The sequence below is a fragment of the Scyliorhinus canicula genome, chromosome 5 (genome assembly GCF_902713615.1).
Source record: "Scyliorhinus canicula chromosome 5, sScyCan1.1, whole genome shotgun sequence".
Lineage (NCBI taxonomy): Eukaryota > Metazoa > Chordata > Chondrichthyes > Carcharhiniformes > Scyliorhinidae > Scyliorhinus > Scyliorhinus canicula.
In genome coordinates, this window is record NC_052150.1 from 9,734,501 (window position 1) to 9,760,431 (window position 25,931).

General features: G+C 42.8%; 1 protein-coding gene across 3 annotated transcripts in view; it reads left to right on the plus strand.

Annotated features, from left to right (window-relative positions):
- Positions 1–25,931, plus strand: part of atp2c1 (ATPase secretory pathway Ca2+ transporting 1) — a 132,838-nt gene that overhangs the window by 34,448 nt on the left and 72,459 nt on the right. For all 3 annotated transcript variants that reach the window (XR_005460603.1, XM_038796557.1, XM_038796558.1), the window contains exons 3-7: positions 931–1,047; positions 9,126–9,215; positions 11,069–11,104; positions 15,742–15,803; positions 18,591–18,699. Coding sequence is in view for 2 of the 3 variants with exons in the window: in XM_038796557.1 (XP_038652485.1) it covers positions 931–1,047; positions 9,126–9,215; positions 11,069–11,104; positions 15,742–15,803; positions 18,591–18,699 (414 nt within the window). In the remaining variant the exon portion in view is untranslated. The remainder of the gene's footprint in view (positions 1–930; positions 1,048–9,125; positions 9,216–11,068; positions 11,105–15,741; positions 15,804–18,590; positions 18,700–25,931) is intronic.

Below are 25,931 nucleotides of genomic sequence, written 5' to 3' on the forward strand. Positions count from 1 at the left end.
AATGGTCAGAGCAAATGTTCTGTAACAGAAAATTTATTTAGTAATTGTTTAAAGAAAAAAGTCATTCATGGGATGCGAGTTTTGCTGGCCATCCCGTATTATCCTTGAGAAGGTGGTGGTGAGCCACGGTAAGCTGATTATATTCATAAGTGTTGCAAAAAAATGTTCAAAAATGCTTTTAAACAAATATTGTGATTTTGTTGGAATATAAAGCTGTTCTTGCCCATTTCTCTTCAGCAGTGCAAATTTGTGTTTAAATTTTGTAGTTCAAATACCTTTTCTCAGATATGCTTTTAAGGTGTTGAGGCACCAATCACTCTCTCGTCATATTGTTCAAGTTACATTTGTCTCACCTGAGCCTAAATAGCCATTTGACAACTAACAGTTGCAAAAGCCCAAGCTGCACTTCTTTTGCATTCGCATCTATCCTTACCGTTACTGGCATCAACTGTAGTGCCAATTGTATCTGCAATTGAGACAAGCTATTCAAATAATGATAGAATTTGATAGGTAGATACAGAGAAACTTTCTTCTGGTGTGGGACCCTGGTCCAAGATATTAGAAGTTGTGTATGTTGGAGTGAATTGCAAAACGGATAAGTGGCGTTGGAATTCCAGCATTCCCCGCTCATCACTGAGTCGCTTGATTCTCTTCACACACTCAGCCAGAGAATGATAACTGGTGCAACAGGGTTTGAAAGAGAAAATTATTATATTTGTAATGTAGAATGGGGAATCCTGTTCACGGTTCACCGTGAAAACCAAGTGCAGTAGTTTATTTGATTTGTACAAAATATTAATCTCCATCCATTACAGTTTGGGTGGTAGCTGCATGTTGTCTCAGTGCTGACTGCATATATACCTCTGCTTGATGGCAGCAACAAAGTTTCATCTTTCTATATTTATTAAGAATCGAGTTTTCTTACCACAGGGTGACCTTCACAATGGCCTAAAAAATAGTGAAATTTCTCGGCGCCGGACATACCATGGATGGAATGAATTTGAAATCAATGAAGATGAACCTCTTTGGAAAAAATACATTTCACAGGTTAGACAGCTCAGTAATTGCACTATAATAATGCGATAGTCAGCTGACTTGAGCCACTTTTATTTATTAGACCTTTGTTTAAGTGATAAAATTGAGCATGTTCGTACGGCATGGTGGCACAGTGGTTAGCACTGCTGCCTCACAAAGCCAGGGATGCGGGTTCAATTCCGATCTTGGGTGACTGGAGTTTGCACGTTCTCCCCATGTCTGCATGGGTTTCCTCTGGGTGCTCCGGTTTCCTCCCACAATCCAAAGATGTGCAGGTTAGGTGGATAGGCAATGCTAAACCGCTTCTTCGTGTCCAAAAGGTTCGGTGTTTACGGAAATGGGGTGCTCTTTCGGAGTGTCGGTGCAGACTCAATGGGCTGAATGACGACCTCCTGCACTGTAGGGGTTCTGTGATTCTGTGAAGTTATGAATGGGTGAGAAATTTTCCAACTCGAGTTGTTTTGAGTGTGAAATGGGGCTGGTTTAGCTCACCAAGCTAAATCGCTGGCTTTTAAAGCAGACCAAGGCAGACCAGCAGCATGGTTCGATTCCCGTACCAGCCTCCCCGGACAGGCGCCGGAATGTGGCGACTAGGGGCTTTTCACAGTAACTTCGTTGAAGTCTACTCGTGACAATAAGCGATTTTCATTTCATTTTTCATTTCAAATTCCGATATCACATTTTGGATTTTGTGCGAAAAAACGGAGCAGCAGAACTGGGGTAGTACAGATCTCTTTTTACTTAATACAGTAATCACTCAAAGGTAGAAACAAAAGTGCCAGGCTTTGGTATTGACTAAGGGGCAGACAACTTTGCTCTCTCCCTTGCAACAGCTACACTTTTGCCTTCTCACTTCCCACCATTCCAGGCCCCAAACGTTGCTTTTATGTTTGTCGAATATGCGCATGGCTGGCTGAGTATTAATTGGCCTTAAACTGAGTGGCTTGCTGGGTCCTTTCAGAGGGCAACTAAGATCGATTGCATGACTATGGATCTGGAGGCATATATAGAGTAGACAGGATAAAGATGGCAAGATTTCCTTTCCTGAAGGTCATTACTGAACTATGCGTTTTTACGATAATCTGGTAGTTTCATGTTTACTATTAATGAAACTAGGATTTTATTATAGATAGATTATTTTATTAATTAAATTGAAATTTCCCTAGCACCCTTGGTGGGATCTTCAGAATCAACATTTCAGATTCTAAACACTGCTTCAATGTTTACCCAAAGTGTCTGTTGAAAACGATTCTATCATTTTCATTTACGCATTCTCTGGACCCATCAATCGTTTATCTTCTTGTTCCATTAACATCTCATTTTGCCCTGCACTATCATCTCCTTTATTGTTTATTCTCTCCTGCCTTCCACCCTCACAGCCCTGCATTCCTTCCCCTCTTCCTCCTCCCCACTTTTTCCCATCTCTGGACTTGCTTAAAATCTGTTTCAACTCGAACAATTCTGATGGAAGGTCACTAACCTGAAATGTTAACTTTGTTTCCCTCACTTCAGATGTTGTTTGTTGACCTGTTTGAGTGTTTCCAGCATTTTCTTTGTGCTTTTGGCTCAGGGATCCCATTTTCATTACACACCTCCGCAACTTCTTCCAAAATGCAACGGCCTACTACTCTTACCATCACAACCAGAGGATCTTCAGCAAAAATTTATCTTCCTGCCTGTTCATTGTTACCTCCAGAACCTCTGAAGGATCTATTGTTGGCCCTTTTCTCATCTATGCACTTCCCCTTGGCGACCTTATCCGCTGACCTAGGGTCAACTTCTACAGAGGCATTGACGAAACCCAACTCGATCTCTCTCTCCGCCTCTTTTGTTGGACTATTTGTTCGACATCCAGTCTTTGATGAACTGCTTGCTTCCGCCTCTGTGACATACCTGCCCCACTCTACCTCAACTAATTGTATTCCGTCCTCCATAACCTCAACTCTTCTAAATTTCAGCAGTGTGTATCCAATTTCGCATCAGATCACTCCTTCCTAATGTCCATGCCCATAGTGACATTCATTGGCTACCTGTCTAAAGCCTGAAATTCCAAATTTTTACCTTCATTAAGTTGATGCAAAGATGGTCCCATTTGCTTGCTAACATTTGAAGTTATAGGTTAGAAGCTTATCTGGTTAAAGTGATTTTCATAGATCTGTGCTTTAGCAAAGGAAATTATTGATTTAATTTTGGATATCTGAAAATAATTGTTAATTTTTTAGCTTACGTAGGAGGCTTGCCAGAGCGTAAAAGGCTAGAAGGAAGCGATAGGCCTCTTTGCATTTCCTCCTAAAAGAGGTAACGGGTTATACTGACGGGTGGGTATGTGTTAGGATGCGTGTTCTCTCAATACTCTGAATATTTTGGGTACGTTTATACATTATGGTAACTGTAACTGATTTAGTTCCTTTTGCGCTTGTATGGAAGGGTAGAATGGAGCTCAGGCAGGAGCTCCGTTTTGGTTTCTGGTGCATCCCTCCGTCGTGTTTTAAATTTGGTTCCATACTGTTAATATGTGGCCAATGTAATGCATTTCCTATTTGTATACTGATAATAGTCATGCACATTTTGATGCAATATTTTTCCCTTCCTGATCTGTGGATAATCTGATATTTAAATTCTGTACATAATTTCTGGTTTGTAAATTTGTGCATGGTTTCTGTGTAACATTGTTGAGGCTTTTAGGCTGCAATGTTTGTGCATTCTGTTTGAGCTGTTCAGAGGAGTACTTCGTAATTCTTGCACTGTCTGCTTTTCCCTCAGTAGTCCACTCTTTTCAGGTGGTTTAAGATTATTAGTTGCTCTGATCACATCTGCTATCCTATTTTGCTGCACCTGTTAAATTTGGGAACATTGATTAGGAAACCTTTGGAAACTAAAATGCCATGTGTCACAGACTAAAATGCAGGATGGTGATACTGGGCGGGATTCTCCGGCCTTCCAGCCGCGTGTCACTCAGCAACACACTGTTTGCTGGCAGTGGAATTGTCCATTCCCGCTGCTGTCAATGGGAATTCCCATTGAAGTCACCACATGCTGCCGGGAAAACCGCGGGCGGGTTGCACTGCCGGCGGTACCAGAGAATACCGCTGCCAGCGAATGGATGGAGAATTCCGGCCATTGTCTCTGTGTTGATAGCCACGTTATTTTGTGTTTCCTGGATTTAGTTTTTTTTTGTAGACCCTGTTGCTTCCATTACATTATTTTTATGGTTTCAAGAACACTTGAAGAAATATTCAGTTTTGTTAATATGACCCTCCCAGCAGGTGAACCTAGTTTTGGTTTGATAAAAGCAAATTACTGTGGATGTTGGAATCTGAAACAAAAACAGAAAATACTGGACAATCTCAGCAGGTCTGACAGCGTCCGTGGAGAAGGGAACTAACGCTTCGAGTTTGGATGACCCTTTGTCAAAGCTAGAGAGACCTGGAAATGGGGTCAAATTTATACTTTAATCGGGGGTGGGGCTGGATAGGGGGCCAGCCCCCCCACTCCAGTAAAAATCTGACCCCCATTCCAGTTCTTTCTAGCTTTGACAAAGAGTCATCCAGACTTGAAATATTAGCTCCCTTTTTTTTCTCCACAGATGCTGTCAGACCTGCTGAGATTGTTCAGCATTTTCTGGCTTTAGTTTGTCTCTTTTTGTGATTACTTTTCCAGCTCTGTGGTTTACCATTAATAATATTTTATTGACGTATTTGCCAATTTTTATAACCGTAACATAAACAATGACATCAACATGGTAAAATAAACATTTATAGACATTCCTCCCCCCCCCCCCAGCCCAATCTTCACACACCTCAACCATAAAACAACAATCCACCCCCACTTCCTCGAGTCACCACTCGGGCTGCCGCCGTTCCCGAGCTCCCATTTGTCCCCTAGTACCAATTCCTCCCCTGTCAGCAAAGCAGCTCCCCCCCCCCAGCAACAACACTATAAACCCAATCCCCCAGGTCAAGCTCCAGCCTAACACCTGCTCACCCCCCCCCCCCACTGCGCTTCTGAGAATCAGCTGATCCATGCTGACTCGGTAGCTCCCACCCCAGGCACCAAACAGTCTGTCTCTCTATTGTTTTCTCCTCTCCCACCCCCCCTATCCCACATGAATAAACATTTTAAGAGCATCACATTCCCCAGTAAACAAACATCAGCAAAAACTGAAGAAACAGTCACTTTGGAGAAATAGTCACCCAAAAAAGCAGAACGAAATTCAAAGCCCATCCCCCCCTCTAACAAGTTTGCTGACGGTACAAGTTTGCTGACAATGCGACCATAGTGGGCCGGATCTCGAATAACGACGAGTCAGAATACAGGAGGGAGATTGAGAACCTAGTGGAGTGGTGCAGCGACAACAATCTCTCCCTCAATGCCAGCACAACTAAAGAGCTGGTCATTGACTTCAGGAAGCAAAGTACTGTACAGACCCAGCATCAACGGGGCTGAGGTGGAGATGTTTAGCAGTTTCAAATTCCTAGGGGTGCACATCTCCAAAAATCTGTCCTGGTCCACCCACGCCGACGCTACCACCAAGAAAGCACAACACCGCCTATACTTCCTCAGGAAACTAAGGAAATTTGGCATGTCCACATTAACCGGTACCCACTTTTACAGATGCACCATGGAAAGCATCCTACCTGGCTGCATCACAGCCTGGTATGGCAACTGCTCGGCCCAGGACCGCAAGAAACTTCAGAGAGTCGTGAACACCGCCCAGTCCATCACACAAACCTGTCTCCCATCCATTGACTCCATCTACACCTCCCGCTGCCTGGGGAAAGCGGGCAGCATAATCAAAGACCCCTCCCACCCGGCTTACTCACTCTTCCAACTTCTTCCATCAGGCAGGAGATACAGAAGTCTGAGAACACGCGCAAAAAGATGCAAATGCAGCTTCTTCCCCACTGTTACCAGACTCCTAAATAACCCTCTTATGGACTGACCTCATTAACACTACACCCTGTATGCTTCATCCGATGCCGGTGCTTATATAGTTACATTGTATACCTTATGTTGCCCTATTATATATTTTCTTTTCTTCCCTTTTCTTTCATGTACTTAATGATCTGTTGAGCTGTTTGCAGAAAAATACTTTTCACTGTACCTCGGTACACGTGACAAACTAATCCAATCCAATAACAAGGTCCCTGCAAGACAAAGCAACCTTTAACCATCCACACAGCCCATTATTTCACATAGAGCTATTTAAATTTATACAATCCAGCACCACAAATCGCCGCCACAGTACTTCTCCAAGGCTTAAGTGTCTTTTAATTCGCCTCCAGCTTCATTTCTTTAATAAAGGTCCATACTTCGTCTGGCATTTCAAAGTAGAAGTCCCGTTCCTCAAGTTCCACAGACGGGCTGGGTACGGCATCCTGAACTTCATCCCCTTCTTAAAGAGGGTCGTTTTTGCCCGATTGAACCCAGCTCACCTCTTGGCCAAATCTGCTCCCAGGTCCTGATAGATGCGCAACTCACAGTTCTCCCACTTGCTGCTCCGTTCTTTCTTGGCCAACCGCAAAACGTATTCCTTGTCCATGAAACGGTGAAGACGTACCACCATGGCCCTCGGCGGCTTGTTCGCTCGGGGCTTCCTCGTAAGGGCTCTGTGCGCTCTGTCCAATTCCAGGGGCCGAGGGAACGCCCCAGCCCCCATCAACTTCTCCAAAATGTCCGTCACATAGGCCTTCGCATCCGATCCCTCACTGCCTTCAGGGAGGCCGACAATTCTGAGATTCTGCCTCCTGGACCTATTCTCCAGGTCCTCCAGCTTCTCCTGCATTCTTTGCTGGCGGTCATTCATCATCCCCACCTTGTTTTCCAGCACGGTTATATACACCTCGTGCTCGGACAACTTTTGTTCCACCTCCTGGATTGCTGTCCCGTGGGTTTCCTGATTTTGAACTACTTGATCAGTCAAAGCCTTAATCGGGTCCAGCGTGAGCTTCTTCAGCTTGGCGAAGCAATCCTCGAAAAACTTCAGCAGCTGCTCCGTCGACCACTGTGTCGTCTCCACACGGCCCTGCTGCCCCGCCATGCTGTCCTGTGTTACCAGCTCTACTTGCGCCTCCCTTATAGGACTTTGTCGTCTCACACGGCCACTTCTGGTCCAATTCTCCATACACCGGAGGGGGAATTCTACTCACTGTCTCACTCTTCACCGATTTCTCTCAAAAAATCCGAAAAAAACTGGGGAAAAAGGGCCCAAAAATCTGTTGTAGGCGGGAGCTATCAAATGTGCGACCAGGGATCAGTGCTGGGTCCTCTGCTATTTGTGATTTTTATCAATGACTTGGAGGAGGAGGCTGAAGGGTGGGTCAGTAAATTTGCTGATGACACCAGTGGATGAGGTGGAGGGCTATTGTAGGCTGCAAAGAGACATTGATAGGATGCAGAGCTGGGCCGAAAAATGGCAGATGGAGTTTAACCCTGATAAATGCGAGGTGATTCATTTTGGTAGAATAAATTTGAATGCGGATTACAGGGTCAACGGCAGGGTTCTGAGGAATGTGGAGGAACAGAGAGATCTTGGGGTTCATGGCCACAGATCTCTGAAGGTTGCCACTCAAGTGGATGGAGCTGTGAAGAAGGCCTATAGTGTGTTAGCGTTTATTAACAGGGGGCTTAAGTTATGCTGCAACTGTACATGACCCTGGTGAGACCACATTTGGAGTATTGTGTGCAGTTCTGGTCACCTCACTATAGGAAGGATGTGGAAGCATTGGAAAGGGTGCTAAGGAGATTTACCAGGATGCTGCCTGGTTTGCAGGATAGGTCTTATGAGGAAAGGTTGAGGGAGCTAGGGCTTTTCTCTTTGGAGCGGAGGAGGATGAGAGGCAACTTAATAGGGGTTTATAAGATGATGAGGGGGATAGATAGTGGATGTTCAGAGACTATTTCCTCGGATGGATGTAGCTGTTACAAGGGGGCATAACTATAAGATTCAGGGTGTCAGATATAGTAGGGATGTCTGAGGTAGGTTCTTTACTCAGAGTGGTTAGGGTGTGGAATGGACTGCCTGCTGTGATAGTGGAGTTGGACACTAGGAACTTTCAAGCGGTTATTGAATAGGCACATGGAGCACACCAGAATGACAGGGAGTGGGATAGCTTGATCTTGGTTTCGGACAATGCTCGGCACAACATCGAGGGCCGAAGGGCCTGTTCTGTGCTGTACTGTTCTATGTTCTACTCCTCCATGGCCGCCACCGGAAGTCTCTGTGGTTTACAATTAGACTGATAATGTACCCTAGTGTGTTTTGAAATCAAAGAATTTGTTTGTATGTGTCCATTTGATGTTTTTTTGATTTTGTCATGTCTAAGGATTCTTTGTCTGCATTTCCAGATTTAAGTTCTTTTAAAATGTGTTTTGTGTTGAAACACACGTCAAAAATTTTAATTTCCCAGGGCACCTATGTCCAGGACTCTGAATTCACCATCAGAAGTGAAGTAGCTAATTGGCTGGCAGTTATTTAGTTATTTATTTAGACATTCAACAATAGCACAAAATGCCATATGTCAAAAAAGCTATCTGACATTTGGAACAGGACACTGCACAGGCAGTCAGGCATCAAAAGACTGTAGAACACCGGAGATTGCAAGTAGTTGTTGTCCTGCTGTGGGGCTATAGGGAAGCATACAGAGGTATTCTGGTTTGTTATGCAGTGCGAATTTAGATAGAATGCACCGTTCATTGTAGTGTTGATTCAACCAAACAGATCTGATCATAATATGTGCATTTGCCTTAATGTTCAAGCAGCTAATTGATTTGCACCAAGATTTATCTTCCCTAGTTTAACACTAATCTCACTCACTAAAGTCAGACAAATAAATATTTGTACGAAAGTTGTTGAGATCAGTTTTGGTACAACTATCTGTTCTTTAAAAATACTATGTGCATCTGAGTCCAGGCTCATAACCTGTGTTCATAGAGAATATAGTTCCGGCAACAACCTTTATTTTATAGGGTTTCTAAAACTTATCAGTGATCTTGCACCTTCATCATTAAAAACCTGGTTTCATTGTAAAATAACTGTCATGAAGCCCATTCGATATATTTAATAAGCATTTTTGCATTTTGTTTTGCAGTTCAAAAATCCCCTTATTATGTTACTACTGGCTTCAGCTGTTATCAGTGTTCTAATGCACCAGCTGGATGACGCAGTCAGCATTACAGTGGTAAGATATGGATGTTCATTTATAAATAGCATACAAATAAGTAAATGTGATTCGAATGCAGACAATTAAATCTAAATATTTATAGTTTAAATGTAGGAATATATAGGGCCAACTCTTGCTGGGGCAGAGCACAAGCTCATCTACTCTGTCAGGCCAGTAATTACATAATTCTTATCCAACTGCTTTCACTTTGTGACAGCTGGTTGCCAACTTCTTGAAAGTCACTTCATCTGTTCAGCACTGCACTCACTTCAACAGCACTTTCCGGCTGCCATCCAGCATTATGGTTTCGATGTTAGCAACAGCATTGGCTCCATTCGCCTCAGGCTCAGATCCTGTAGCAGGACCCTCGGGTAGGTGTGAGAGACCCAAACAACAGCCTTCCTAGTTTTCCCCTCCATTCCTGCGATTGCTGATGAGCTTTTCTGACAAATAGCATGGTATCTTTGATTAGGAATCCCTGTTTTGACAGAATGGATGAACTCCCTGGTTCTTTGGAGAACCTGGAAGCAGGATGACAATTGGTTTACTTTGGTAAAGGACAAATGCTGGGCCTGCTGTTGAGGTAGTTCAGTTCCATACCCAAAAATGGTCTGCTATTACAGCAGAGACTAAAATGATAAGATACCTTCCAAAAAAGAGGGTAAAAAAGATTGAAGAGAGACAAAAAAATATATAAAAATTACACAAACACAAAAGAAATAATGGTGGAGGACAATGCATAAACACGGGTGTGATGGTTTGGGTGTGGTGTGACGGTTTAAAAAGTGCATGGTGATATGGACGGTGGTGGTTTGTAGCAACACATCAAATTATGGCATATATGTGGTAAAGTCTGTGGACAGCTAACAATGGTCCCAGCTCCACGCTTTCCTTTGCTCGGAACAACACGCTCGGTAACACGGAAGAGTCGGCCTAAACCAGTGTCCCCCGGAACAGGTGCTTGATAACTAAGAGTTCAGCCCTAAAGCCAGCCTCGGGTGACTGCCTGAGTGGAGTTTGCACTTTCTCCCCATGTCTGCGTGGGTTTCCTCCAGGTGCTCCAGTTTCCTCCCACAGTACAAAGATGTGGTTAGGTGGATTGGCCATGTTAAATTGCCCCTTTGTGTCCAAAAGGTTAGGTGGAGCTATGGGGATAGGGTGGAGACATGGGCTTAAGTAGGGTGCTCTTTTCAAGGGTCAGTGCAGACTTGATGGGTTGAATGGCTTCCTTCAGCAATGTAAATTCTATGAATATTTTACAAAAAACGTTAATTCTGTAAGAAGGATCTGGCCCATGCAAGAATGAGATTGGACAGATTAAAATGTTCCTTTTCTACATTGCATTAACATTTATCTTGCAATTAAAAAGGTTCTTCACTGTTAATTACGAACCCTAACCTTCGACCATGAGTTTATTGGACAATTATTGTGTAAATCCTGCAATTTATTTTGTGTGAAGCAAATGCTGGAACATCAAAAACCAAACAGCAGATTATGGAAACTTGCAAATCCCAGCATATCTCCTCTTGCTTTGACCTTGTGGGCCGATGTGTGATAATGGTTTGCATCATGAATTTCGGTTATTATTCCAACAAGTTTTGACCAATACTCGACTTCTAGTGCATATAGTTACAAGCATTTAAATTTAGACTTTAGCAGAATACAAAGCTTACTGCTTTCTCTTTTGCTCAGTCGGACCACATTCTTTAATTTTTACTCTATATATGGTAATTCCAGGGAGTTGTAAAAGTGCAGCTGTAAAATGAATATAAATGAATGGCTAATTGTTGACCTTCGGATCTTTTGTTCTGTGGAAAACCAATTATGATTTTGATGTGGACTAATCACACTTTTCTTTTTCTCTCTGATAGGCTATATTAATTGTGGTCACGGTTGCCTTTGTACAGGTTAGTGTCTTTTTGTATTCTACTAAAAATTTGGCCTAAACTGGAAATATAAATTTATGTTCTTGTCTGCTGCATGTATTTAAACCATCCCAGGTAATGCTAAGCTAACCAGAGCAAAGAATTAAATTTTTTTTTTATAGTACCCAATTCATTTTTTCCAATTAAGGGGCAATTTAGCATGGCCAATCCACCTACTCTGCACATCTTTGCGTTGTGGGGGTGAAACCCACGCAAACGCGGGGAGAATGTGCAAACTCCGCACGGACAGTGACCCAGAGCCGGGATCGAACTGGGACCTCAGCACCCAGTTGAGGCAGCAGTGCTAACCACTGCACCACCATGCTGCCCGCAATCAATTATTTTGACATCTAACTTGTATATCATGAAGTTTGAAGTAATATTTCTGGAGTGCTGAAACTCCTTATCAAGAACTTCTATTACTGTAACAAACTTCACTGCTAAACTGGAGACTTCAAAACGCTATCATCTTCGTGCATTTCCTTATTGACTCTATTTACTTCTATCTTTGGCTTTTTACAAAAAAATTTGAATATTATGTTAGATTTTTCGAAGTATATAAAAAAAATTACAAAATTGCCAACTTTGGCTTGCTTCTGAGTCAGAAAGATTCCAGTCCTAGTCTAGAAACTTTAGCAAATACAATCTGGGCTGACATGTCAATAAGGGAGTGATGTGGTGTCTGAGGTTCTGTATATCACGTGAGATATTGAGCTATGCCACTATCCTCTTGGATGTATGTAAAAGATTCCATGGCGCCGTTCAAAGAAGGTTCTCCTGGTGTCCTGGCCTCTCGGCCGACACCACCGATAAAAGGTTTTCTGGTTGTTATCTAATTGAGGTTTGCAGAGCTTTGCACAAAGCAGACATGCGGCTGCATTTTTCTACAGAATTCAAAAGTGCTGTAAAGTGCTTTAGGATATCCTCATGCCCTGAAAGGCTAGTTGTAATTGTAAGTTCTTCATTAAATTCTGCACCATTTTTTTTAGTGTTTGGTGTCCCACTTAAACTGGAAGCTTCAAAGGGTTTTTCTTTACTTAGTCAGTTAAGGTTCAAAAGTTTAAATATTGGTCTGATTGATTAAAATGTAATCTGGCATTTTATGGTGCCGCATTGGGTACTCTGAAGCTCGATTAAGGAACTCATTTCATTGTTCCCAAACCGTGGGAGTGTAAGATGTAATTCGGCCTTGAGTATCCTTCCTTCAGTGACTGACTATGATAACAGATGCTTAATAATTTTTTGGGGTTCTAATTTCATGATCTCAACAAAATGTGATTTGGTCAAGTGATCTTTGTTCTTTTACTTTCCTAATGTTAACCTTTTTAGAATTTTTCTGTTCATTGGACAAAGGATGTCAGTGCTAGGGAATTGGTTACTTTCCCTCTGTGTAGAACACTGACCAGGTGAAGAGTTAGGGTTTCTGGTATCCTTCTCCTGTGTGGGTGCATCCTAATGTAGCTGTTTTATCACCCTTTGCATTGGTGTACCAATGCAATTTTGGATAACTGAGCGAGATGATCTGTGACTAATTCTGGGCAGCTATGTACTCTGATTTGCACTGAGTACGAATTAGTTTGAGATAAGCTGATCTCTTCTAATGCAGACCCTTCAAAGCTACGAGAAAGATATACTGTATGAATGGATATTTATTTGTCTCATTCTTTCAACTTCAAAAGCAGGTCATAGAGGTTAAAGGACAGTATGGTAATATACCTTGCATCTCGCCTACTCCCCCAGTCCTTTGCCATAGTGACAACTGGGCTTGGATCATTTCCGTCAGCTGCCTCCAAACGTGAAACTCTAAAGCAGATCATTTAAAAGTCTGCATGAGAAAAAACTCAGCTTCCTTAATCTATTTTCATTAATAGTTTATGCCATAAATTTCCCTCCCTTTTCTTGTATCCATGCTGGTAAGTCATTTCTTCCAATGTCCTTTCCATGTGGAGTTTGCACATTCTCCCATGTCTGCGTGGGTCTCACCCCCACAACCCAAAGATGTGCAGGATAGGTAGATTGGCCAGGCTAAATTGCCCCGTAATTGAAAAAAAATAATTGGGTACTGTAAATTTTTAAAAAAAGAATTCTTCCAAGTCACCCAGAAAATTGTTTCATAAGTTTCCCCTTAGCAAATTTTAAACTTGGGAGTGTAAGTTGCAAGGACTCCTGTTGACCCTTTTGAAAATAATGGGAGTTCATGTGACATTTCTAGTATTTTGAGCATTAGTTGTCACGGGGCTCTCATTAGTCCTGAAGACAATTTATGGTTATGAATTAAGGATATTGCATGAAAAACATATTTGCCTAACATTAAATTAGATTCATTAAATAAAGAAACATTGAAAATAACGACATTAATAAAGAAACATTTTTTCTTGGAAATACTGATTATTAAATATTCCAAGCAACTCTAACTAAAGTTGTGCTTTTCACATCGAAAGCTAAAAAAACAATTTAAAAATGTTTGTGTTTTATTTTCTACCAAGTAGATGCAACCACCCAAAATTACTTCAGTTTCCAAGGAGACTGTCTCCAAAATCCTCGGGGGTTTTGCCCTATGCTCTATAAATTAACAAATAAAAGACATGCAAATTTCTATTCTTTGCCTGTGAAGTATGTTGCAGTCATTCATGTCAGGCTGGATTGATAACAATCCAGAAATAGGAAATGAGGTTGCTAATTTTAGCACGTAACTATACTGTTTTAATATCCTAACAACTAAATGAATACCCAGTTTAACAGAAACCATTTGCTGTATTTTTATGGGTATTCAACCAGAGTAGTATGCTGGAGAAAGTATGTATGTAGCTAGTTAAAGAATTTTTCAATAATTGAAAATGTTTATTTTTGGAACTGTGGTGGCAGTACAATATAAATCCTTCAGTGTGGAAATTATTATTTAGCTGCAACAGAGAGAATACTGGTGGCCTACATACTGAGTCCATGCAAAAGCAGCCAGAATGGAGGTTAGCAGAAAGGTCTCATAGAATTTCATAACAAACCTGTATACCTCTCGATGATTGATTGGAAAAAAGTAATTAAGTTGAAAGGTTGGGATGGCTGTTATAAGCTCTCAAGCTTTCCTCTCAGTATAATGATTAATGCACTCTCTTTGTTTCGTTGCTGAGGTCCATAAACAGTGTAATGAAACTGGATCAGGTGATATAGCAATCATAGTCTTGTATGGGGGTAGAACTCTTTGACTCCATAACTTGTAACTCAGAGAATCATGGAATTTACAGTGCAGAGGATCGAGTCTGCACCAGCTCTTGGAAACAGCACCCCACTTAAGCCCACACCCATAACCCAGTAACCACACCTAATCTTTTTGGACACCAAGAGCAATTTGGTGCACAATAACCTGCACGTCTTTGGAATGTGGGAGGAAACCTGAGCCACCGGAGGAAACCCATGCAGGCACGGTGAGAATGTGCAGACTCTGCACAGACAGTGACCCAAGCCGGGAATCGAACCTGGGACCCTGGAGCTGTGAAGCAATTGTGCTAACCACTGTGCTACCGTGCTTCCCTCTAAGTGGGAACACTATCATTAAGCCAAACATAACACCTTAAAAATAGGATCCAATATATAAAGACTCCCACACCAAATAAGTTCTGTCTGCAAACACTATGGGCGGAATTCTCCGCTCCCGGGAAAAATCGAGAAGGCCGTCGTGAACTCGGCCGAGTTTCACGACGGCCTCGGAGGCCGCTCCTCTCACCGTATTCATCCACACCCGGGAGGCTTGGAGCGGCGCTCCGTTATTCTCGGCTGCCGGGCCTTGACGCTTGCGCAAGGCGGCGCGCCGAGAATGACACGACGGCGGCGCCTATGTGACGTCAGCCGCGCATGCGCAGGTTGGCCGGCTCCAACCCGCGTATGCGCAGCTGACGTCACGACGGCTGATGGCTCAAACCCGCGCATGCACGGTAGCCATCTTCCCCTCCGCTACCCCGCAAGACGTGGCGGCTTGATCTTGCGGGGCGGCGGAGGGGAAAGAGTGCGTCCCTTTGAGACGCCGGCCCGACGATCGGTGGGCACCGATCGCGGGCCAGTCCCCTCACGAGCACAGCCGTGGTGCTCATTCCCCTCTCCGCCCCCCACAAGCTTCAAACGGGCCTTTGGCGCCCATGTTCACGACGGCAGCGACCAGGTGTGGTTGCCGCTGTCGTGAAACGATCACGAACGGCAGGCCGCTCGGCCCATCCGAGTTGGAGAATCGCCGGTCGCCGTGAAAAACGGCGAGCCGCGATTCTTCCGACCGGGGGTGGGAGAATCGCGGGGCAGCGGAGGGGAAAACAGCCAGGGGGGCGTGAAATGAGTCGCCCGGCCCTCTCTCGATTCTCCCACCCGGCGTGGGGAGCGGTGAATCACGCCCTATATGAAATGTGGATCAAAAAGCAGGAGGTTAGAAGCAAAAACATAAGCCTATTACTGAGTTGCTGGGGATGCTTTTGAAGCGAATCGTATGAAGAGGTCAAGGAGCAACCCGATGGAGCTAGAATCATGACGTGTTCTATGAATATAAAATTATAGCCTTGTGCGTGCCCTCATACACACTTTTTTACAATAATGTATGTTTCATATGTGATAGCATTATTTTTGCTCATTTTCTGCAGGAATATCGGTCTGAAAAATCTCTTGAAGAATTGAGCAAATTGGTTCCACCAGAATGCCACTGGTATGATTTTTATTTTTTAACCAAAATCCTATTTTGTCCTTTTTCCAGGAGAATGTAAATCGGTTCCTTTGTGGCTAATGTGCAGCAGCATTTGTGAGCTGAGCACCATAATTAACATGGGAAACTTTATTTGGCATTGGTTTCAGTTTTGTTCTTGTGACATGAACTATCCTGTGATCATCAGACTGCAGTTTCTTGTAATCAGTAGAAGCCGGGAAGGCAACCAAGTTATGCATTTTTTGATTCACATAGAGAGTCATTACAGTACAGGAGGTCATTTGGCCCATTAGGCCAATGTTAGCTGTTTGTAGTGCAGTTTAGTCAGTCCCATACCCTTGCTTTATTCACGTGGTCCTGCATTTATTTCCTACAAGTGCTCATCCTTTTGAAATCATTGTCTCAGTTTTCAGCACCATCGTAGACAGTAAGTTCCAGATTGGTACCAGTCACTGAGACTTCTTCACATCCTCCTGCATCTCTTGCCCAAAACATTTGCGGTGACTGTAGGAATTTCAGATACATGTTGTATTATATGTATCTGGTACATTAATGGTTAAAAGCCTAGGTCAGTATGTGTATCTGTCTGCTGCAGTAATGTTTTTTAAAATCCTGGCTTAAGAGACAGGCAGACACTGTGGCTACATAAGCTGTAATTAAAGGATCGTAAACAACGAGATCATTCTTATTTCAAACAATGCTTAGGTGTAAAAGGACAAGCCTAATGGATTTTTGTTATGATTTCTGAGGAGTAGATAATTGGAGGCATTATGTTTAAACGTAAATAATCAGCTCATGGGATTTGAGTGAGATATGGATCATGTATTTAATGGGAGGAGCCAGGGGCTGAGGCAGTCAGGTTTCGAGTCAGCCAGTTTAGATTTGGCTGTGAACAGAACACCAGCTTCTGGAACAAGCTGTAGTTTGACACGCAAGAATCTGCAGGCTATTCCTGAATGATCTCTTGTGCTCTCTCTCCCTACACATCCATCACTCGACAGTCCTCCAGGGAGAATGACCTTGGCTTTTCCAACCTACCCTTGTTCCTACAAATCTTCATCCCTGCAACCATTCTGGAAACTCTTGCACCCTCTTAAGGACCCTCACATTCTTCCTAATATGTGGTGACCAGAACTGGATGCAATACCCTAATTTGCTCTAAGCAAAGATGTCTAAAGGTTCAGCATAGCTTCCCTACTTTGGTACGTACTCAGTGTCTCTATTTATGAAGCCCAAGATCCCACATGCTTTGCTAATTATTCTTTCAGTTTGTCCTATCACCTTCACAGATCTATGCAGATCAACTTCCAGGTCCCTCTGTCCTTGCACACCCTTTAGAACTGTGGCATTAAGCCTCTACTGCCTCTCCCTAGCGCTTCTGCCCAAATGCATCACCTCACACTTTTCTCCGTGTTTAATTCCATCTCCCACTTGTCTATCTAATCTGCTAGCCTGCTTGTATCATGTTACAGTAAAATGTTATCATCCTTCTTGCTTGCCACATCTTCAAGCTTGGTATTATCAGCAAAGTTTCATATTTTATGCTGTATTCCAATATCCAAGTCATTTATATAAAATCTGTGGTCCTAGCACTGACACTTCGGGAATACTAACTGACTAACATCCTCCAGTCTGAAAAACAACCATTTACCACAACGTGCTATTTTCTGTCCTTAAGTCAATTTTTTATCCAATGCTAAATCAACTATTCATTCCAGAAAACTGTCTTTCTCACTTCCCTTTCTCTTCGTATGTGCACTACTTTACTCTTGTAGTGGAAACGTCAACTTACTTTTGCTGGTTAACCTGATGTACATTTCAATAAAGTTATAAAGTCATTGAAACAAAATAAAATTTGGGAATAGCTACCACGATAGATCGATAATATCCTTTCCCCTCTAGCACATAGGACAAACTAATGGATCATAGAATTTCTGCAGTGCAAAAGGAGGCCATTTGGTCCATCAATTCTACACCAACTTTCTGAACCCTAATCAGGCCCACCCTGTCCCCATAACCCCACCTAACCTATACATCAATGGATACTATGGGGTAATTTTTATCATGGCCAATCCACTTAGCTTACACATCTTTGGACTGTAGGAGAAAACTGGAGCAACCGGCAGAAACTCACTCAGACACGGGGAGAACGTACAAACTCCGTACAGGTAGTCACCCAAGGCTGGAATTGAACCTGCGTCCCTGACGCTGTGAGGCAGCAGTGCTAACCACCGTGCCGCACCTAGATTTTCATTGCTCCCAAGTTTTACCTGAACAATAAAGTCGCCACCCCTCAGGCAAGATGCAAGGTTGAGAAGGCGGGACCTTCATGAATAACCTCAGCCGGTACGGGAATTGAACCTGTGCTGTTGGCCTTCCTCTGCATCACAAACCAGCCGCCAGCCAACTGAGCGAAACCTGATGCAAATATTGTTTCTGTAGCAGACTGGAAGCACCCTTCATTTCAATCCAGGACAGAACGACCCTCAATTTGGCTTGATTACAGTGAGATACCACAGGAATGGATGGTATGCTTTTTTTTAAAGTTGCACTAGTGTAGCAGTTAGTTTTGAAATAGCACAAGAACTTCACTCTCTAAATCTTGCTATATTTTATGTGGGAATATTTGATGCTAATGCAGAGTTCCGGAAAAAGGAAATGTTTCATCCCAGCTCTAATGTTTGAAGAGAACAAAAATTTGCATACAGAGAGAGAACTGTGATAATTTTAATGTGTTGACCCTAACAGTATTGCATTTTGTTTTGGCATGTGTTTCTTTTTCCACCCTAGTATACGAGAAGGAAGAATGGAACACTTGCTCGCCCGAGAGCTGGTTCCGGGAGATACTGTCTGTTTGAGTGTTGGTGATAAAGTCCCTGCTGATCTACGTTTGTTTGAGGTTTGTATTGGTCTAATGCAGTAAGGTTTTTGTTGCTAATGTTACATGTGTAGCTTGTTCACAATTATTTCCTTGTATTGATGTAGAAAATTCAAAATTGCCGAGATATTGTTTGAAACTACTTTTAATATGTCACATTGTATAAGGTTATTGACCTCTCAATTCTCTGATCATATCTCTTTTGCTTTTATGAGTCCTCGGTGATATTAGCATCAGTCCATTTCCTAATCCGATCCGAACAGGAAACATCTGTAGTTTTCTACTTAAAGTTATTCTTTAACTTTATTATGCTAGGCCAACTTTATTATGCTAGGCCAACATGATAGATTTTGTAAAGGAAAATGTCAAGCTGATCCGTTGAAAAATGGATGCTTTTGAGGTAAAAAATTCTAACACAAGACCAAAGTATAACAGGAGGCTGCTGAGTTGTTAGAAGAATTGGTATTATCATTACTGAATTGTGGAATATCAAATCTATGTGTCAGGTTTAAAATCTTGGTCAGGCTCCATTTGGAACACTGCTCAGTTTGGCCATGGGGCCAAAGGAAGGGTATATCGTGCAGATTCAATTATGAGGGCAGGTTGCATAAACTTGGCTTGTATTCCCTCGAGTGTGGGAGATTTGTGGGTTAAACTGATCAAGGTTAATATATTAAAGGGATTTTATAGATAAAGAGAAACAATTTCTTCCAGGGTGGTGGTGGAGAATCAAGAACAGAGACATAATCTTAATTATAGGAAGGAAATGCAAAATGCTTTTTTCACAGAATGATAACAGAAATCTGGGATTTTCTCTCCTTTAAAGCTGTGGAATTTTTCAAGCCTAGGTTCATAAATTCATTCTTAGGTTAAGAGTATCAAGGGATCAAAGGTATCAAAGGAGATACGGTAGGTAAATGGTGCTGTGCTGCCAATCAGCTAATTGTCAACCCTTTGGTTGTAGACCAAAAATGCATATATTTGGCAGAAATCTGATTTTTAGTTGTACAAAAATTGATTTGTGAAATGCAGTATGAAGTGGTTCAGATTCAAATGTTGCACGTAGATGTTACTTGATTTATTTTTAATTGCGGTGGCACAATCATCTAGAACAAAGGCATAATTTGTGAAGAGACCTCTTTCAAAATTGACCCTTAGTAGTTGCTTGTGAGCAGAAAAGACTGAGTACTTGTACTGACGTGTTAATAGTTACCAGAGCCATCCCATGGCTTATTATATGATCTAGTAACCCCAGTTGAAAATCTACACAGAAGAGAAGGTGTTGGAAGTGGCAGCACTATTTGGGAGTGAGTTTTATTATCAGAAGTAGTGTATAGACTTTGTTGCTTAGCGATGTTTCCGGTTTAATGCAGAAATCTGGCATGTAGCACATCAGATGATAGGTTCTTCCTTTGAGCCTGACGGTTTAATTTAAACATTGATTCCATTGTCATCAGACAGTGGAGTACCTTGTTGGCTATATGAACATAGGCATGAAGTATGCCCACCTCATCCCATCAAATGAGAGAATCACTTTATTTCTGTATCATTATAATTTTGTGTTGCAAGTGGCTCATTTGCTTTGTAGCTAAATTGGCAACTAAATAATGTTGCTACAGTTGAGGTGAAGCAGCAGCTGCTTATTGCTGTAAGCTTTGACATAATTATCTGTAGTTATTGGGTCTGGGTCTGACTTTGATCCTTGCTTATGGATAGACACAATCTTTTCTGCTTTTTGCTTAGATGAGAAAACCAGTTGACAGGCACAGTTGAAACGAGTGAGGAAAGGGATCAACTGGTAAGTCAGCTAAAATGTTTAGAAGCCAAGCTCCTACATCTGGACTAGTGTGTTTCTCAGGATCAAGCTGATAAAGGAGGTGTATATATAAATAATATATATATTTTCTAATCTTGATTTGGGTTAGGTCTTTGCTACTAGACTTTGGATATCAGCTGAGTTTTCTGTAGTTGTGGAGGTTATTGTCAAAATGAAACCCAAGGTGAAAGGGTTGTGCGCTGCACAATTTGGGCCCCTTTCCACATATTTAATGTGATGTCATGCAAAGTTGGGCTTTCCTGTCCTCTTTGCCTAACTTTTTAATCAGTCGTTGGTCTTAGCTGACATCACCTCTTGGCCAATTCTTTAATATTGTGCATCTGTACTATTTTATAATTGTATAGATGCAATGAAATAAATGAAACAAATTTGTTTGCAAGTCTGCACTTTAACCCTGTTACCATCCAAATGACATTGTTACACGTTGTTGGTTCAGAATTAACCATTAACTTCCCCATTTATATGCATGACTGGTTTAATACAATATTTAGATAAGACTATTAATAAGAACTTCCATGTTAGGTATTCGGACAAGAAATTGATTAACAATAGCTGTGCAGTCCATTTTGTCAAACCAGATAAGTAGGAAATGCTGATAGACTTTGGAGCCAGCCCAGGGCATTGAGTAATGATATTTGTACAGAGAACTCTGCTGACTTAATGTTTAGTGAACTTTTATTATTTTCTTGGTTTAAGTACGTATCCGTTGCTATTTTCTAAAGGGACACTGTTGGTGTTGTACAAAGGAATAGGGGAATGTGGGTTCAAGGGGCTGGTTTAGCTCGCTGGGCTAAATCGCTGGCTTTTAAAGCAGGCCAGCAGCACGGTTCGATTCCCGTACCAGCCTCCCCGGACAGGTGCCGGAAATGTGGCGACTAGGGGCTTTTCACAGTAACTTCATTGAAGCCTACTCGTGACAATAAGCCATTTTCATTTCATTTTCATTTCATTTCATTTTCAAGTTCCTGCTCTGCTGAATGTCACAAACAGCCAAGCTCAGATTGGACAAAGTTCTTTGGAGTCCTGGGATGAGAAATTCGGCTCCTGAATGGTGTCCTTAGAGCCCTATAATAGTGTTTGTGGTTTTTGTGCACAATTGTGGGACAAATTGCACCAGTTGCCATACTGCTTAGTCACATTGGTGCACACGTATTGAATGTCTGCCAGAGGCATGCAATGCAGGAAGATCATGAAGCCAATCAGGGTATAGTGTTGATTTGCTACCAGCAGTGTCAGTATGAGCCCAACACAGCAGCTGACAGGCTGCCCTAACCTCAAATAGCTGGACAAGTGTTCTGCAGCAGGAAAGACACCCATAGAATCCCTACAGTGCTGAAGGAGGCCATTTGGCCCATGGAGTCTGCACCAACCCTCTGGAAGAGCACCCTACCAAGGCCACTGCACCCTCACCAGTGCTATTCAAATGGATCATTAACTATGTGCAGGTTAGTTGCTGGTTCATTTTTATTTTTTCTGGCTGTTGCTGCGATTTCACAAGTGTTTAGGGCTTCTTGTAGTTCTTCAAAATTGCAATGGTATGTAGGAAGTAGTGTGCTCGGTACTGAGAGATTTGTCCTGATTTCAAGACTTCTGAACAAATCAGTTGCTCCCACACTCGAATGCAGGCATTCTGCTTGGAATGCAGCATAAATTGGAAAAGGAACAGAGGTTACGTCGAACAGGGCAAGCAGCTATAACAGGGAGGGGGAAGAGGAAAGGGAGAAGAAATAAGAGGCAATATCTGCCCAGGGTGTTCGGGAGCAATTCTCCTACCTGAACCGTGGCAAGGCATAATGTGTGACCCAGCTGCGGTGGACATGCTCGCTGAAATCTCCCAACGGCTACAACCGTAAAGTTGCAACCTCAAAGCAGGGTGAGGACTGCATTGTCAATGGCAGTGAATGTGACTGTGGTAGTGAACTATTATGAATCTGTCTCCTTTCAGGCTGGAACTGAATTTATTTGAAGCATCTCACAGTTTGCTGCCAATTATCGAGTAAGGCAGGTCACAGGAACTCGATATAATTCTCTTTTGGCTGTGACAAGCAGGTGAAATGAGTAAACGGTTTGCAGGATTCCCTATAGTGAGGGGTGTCACATGTCATCTCTGCTCTTTACTAGAACTGAAGGAAATTTCACTTCCTTAGTATGCAGCTAGGATGTGACCACAGGCAGTTAGTTATGCAACTCAAATGAACAGTATCCTGACTGAATCATGATGCCTTCAGTTTGTGTTCGTCCACTGTACCGCCCGCATTTGAGCTACCGTGGCAAACTGAAGAGTGGCTGGGCTATCTACTGACGATTATGGTTGATGATTGGTGCGTGACCCATGCTCAGATATGCAGCATACATAACATGTAGACCATGTTGGTACAAGAAATATGATATTACTGAAATAACATTTGCACTGCCTAGACCCCTCTGGAGGAGCCCACAGTACTTGGGAGAGCGAGTGTGAAGATTTGTGGTGATATGCTGTACAACTTTACTATCATGAGCAGACATTTTTGACATCAACTTGCAGAAAACAGGTCAGGGGCAGGAGAAGAATAAGAAAAAGGGAGGAACATAGACAGCCCCTTTCCACCTGGGCTATATGTGATGAACTCACAGTGTGATATTGATTTCTGTAATCCCAATTCTCCATTCACCAACAGTCCAACACCGTACTCTCCCTCTAACTTGGCAACAATGCAATAATAAAAGCCATGATAAAGTAAACATTCCAAACCTAGATTCTAATGAAAGCATTCCACATTGCATACAAAGGACACCGTCATCAAGGATGAGATTCTGAGGCTATATAAGGCTCTGTTCAGACCCCATTTGGAGTATTGTGAGCAGTTTTGGGCCCCTTATCTAAGGAAGGGTGTGCTGGCCTTGGAAAGGGTCCAGAGGAGATTCACAAGAATGGTCCCTGGAATGAAGAGCTTGTCATATGAGGAACAGTTGAGGACTCTGGGTCTGTACTCGTTGGAGTTTAAAAGGATGAGGGGAGGATCTTATTGAAACTTGCAGGATACTGCGAGGCCTGGATAGAGTGCACATGGAGAGGATGTTTCCACTTGTAGGAAATACTAGAAGCAGAGGACACAATCTCAGACTAAAGGGACGATCCTTTAAGACAGAGGTGAGGAGGAATTTCTTCAGCCAGAGGGTAGTGAATCTATGGCACTATGCCGCAAAATGCTGTGGAGGCCAAATCACAAAGTGTCTTTAAGACAGAGTTCATAGTTCTTGTTTAATAAGGGGATCAGGGGTTATGGAGAGAAGGCAGGAGAATGGGGATGAGAAACATATCAGCCATGATCGAATGGCGGAGCAGACTCGATGGGCCAAGTGGCCTAATTCTGCACCTATGCCTTATGGTCTTTTCATCCTTGAGTGTCCTCTTGGTATCTGTGTGTTTTTGCCTCCCAGTGTTCTTATGCAGTGCTACCCTGGTAGTTACAGTATAACTGATGGAAAGTTGTTGACTTTCAAAGAACAAAGAAAATTTCAGCACAGGAACAGGCCCTTCTGCCCTCCCAGCCTGCGCCGATCCAGATCCTTTATCTAAACCTGTCGCCTATTTTCCAAGGTCTACTTCCCTCTGTTCCCGCCCATTCATATACCTGTCTAGATGCTTCTTAAATGATGCTATTGTGCCCGCCTCTACCACCTCCGCTGGCAAAGCGTTCCAGGCACCCACCACCCTCTGCATAAAAAACTTTCCACGCATATCTCCCTTAAACTTTCCCCCTCTCACCTTGAAATCGTGACCCCTTGTAATTGACACCCCCAATCTTGGAAAAAGCTTGTTGCTATCCACCCTGTCCATACCTCTCATAATTTTGTCGACCTCAATCAGGTCCCCCCTCAACCTCCGTCTTTCCAACGAAAACAATCCTAATCTACTCAACCTTTCTTCATAGCTAGCACTCTCCATACCAGGCAACATCCTGGTGAACCTCCTCTGCACCCTCTCCAAGGCATCCACATCCTTCTGGTAATGTTGCGACCAGAACTGCACACAGTATTCCAAATGTGGCCGAACCAAAGTCCTATACAACTGTAACATGACCTGCCAACTCTTGTACTCAATACCCCTTCCGATGAAGGCAAGCATGCTGTATGCCTTCTTGACCACTCTATCAACCTGCGTTGCCACCTTCAGGGTACAATGGACCTGAACTCCCAGATCTCTCTTCACATCAATTTTCCCCAAGACCCTTCCATTGACCATATAGTCCGCTCTTGAATTTGATCTTCCAAAATGCATCACCTCGCATTTGCCTGGATTGAACGCCATCTGCCATTTCTCTGCCCAACTCTCCAATCTATCTATATTTTGTTGTATTCTCTGACAGTCGTCCTCGCTATCTGCAACTCCACCAATCTTAGTATCATCTGCAAACTTGCTAATCAGACCACCTATACCTTCCTCCAGGTCATTTATGTAGATCACAAACAACAGTGGTCCGAGCACGGATCCCTGTGGAACACCACTAGTCACCTTTCTCCATTTTGAGATACTCCCTTCCACCACTACTTTCTGTCTCCTGTTGCCCAGCCAGTTCTTTATCCATCTAGCTAGTACACCCTGAACCCCATACGACTTCACTTTTTCCATCAACCTGCCATGGGAAACCTTATCAAACGCCTTACTGAAGTCCATGTATACGACATCTACAGTCCTTCCCTCATCAATTAACTTTGTCACTTCCTCAAAGAATTCTATTAGGTTTGTAAGACATGACCTTCCCTGCACAAAACCATGTTGCCTATCACTGATAAGTCTATTTTCTTCCAGATGTGAATAGATCCTATCCCTCAGTATCTTCTCCAACAGTTTGCCTACCACTGACGTCAAGCTCACAGGTCTATAATTCCCTGGATTATCCCTGCTACCCTTCTTAAACAAAGGGACAACATTAGCAATTCTCCAGTCCTCCGGGACCTCACCCGTGCTCAAGGATGCTGCAAAGATATCTGTTAAGGCCCCAGCTATTTCGACCCTCGCTTCCCTCAGTAACCTGGGATAGATCCCATCCGGTCCTGGGGACTTGGCCACCTTATTGTCTTTTAGAATACCCAAAACTTCCCCCTTCCGTATGACAACTTGACCGAGAGTATTTAAACATCCATCCCTAGCCTCAACATCCGTCTTGTCCCTCTCCTTTGTGAATACCGATGCAAAGTACTCATTAAGAATCTCACCCATATGAGTCCACGCATAAATTTCCTCTTTTGTCTTTAAGTGGGCCAATCCTTTCTCTAGTTACCCTCTTGCTCCTTACATACGAATAAAATGCTTTGGGATTTTCCTTAACCCTGTTAGCCAAAGATATTTCATGACCCCTTTTAGCCCTCTTTATTGCGCGTTTGAGTTCGTCCTACTTTCCCGATATTCCTCCAAAGCTTCATCAGTTTT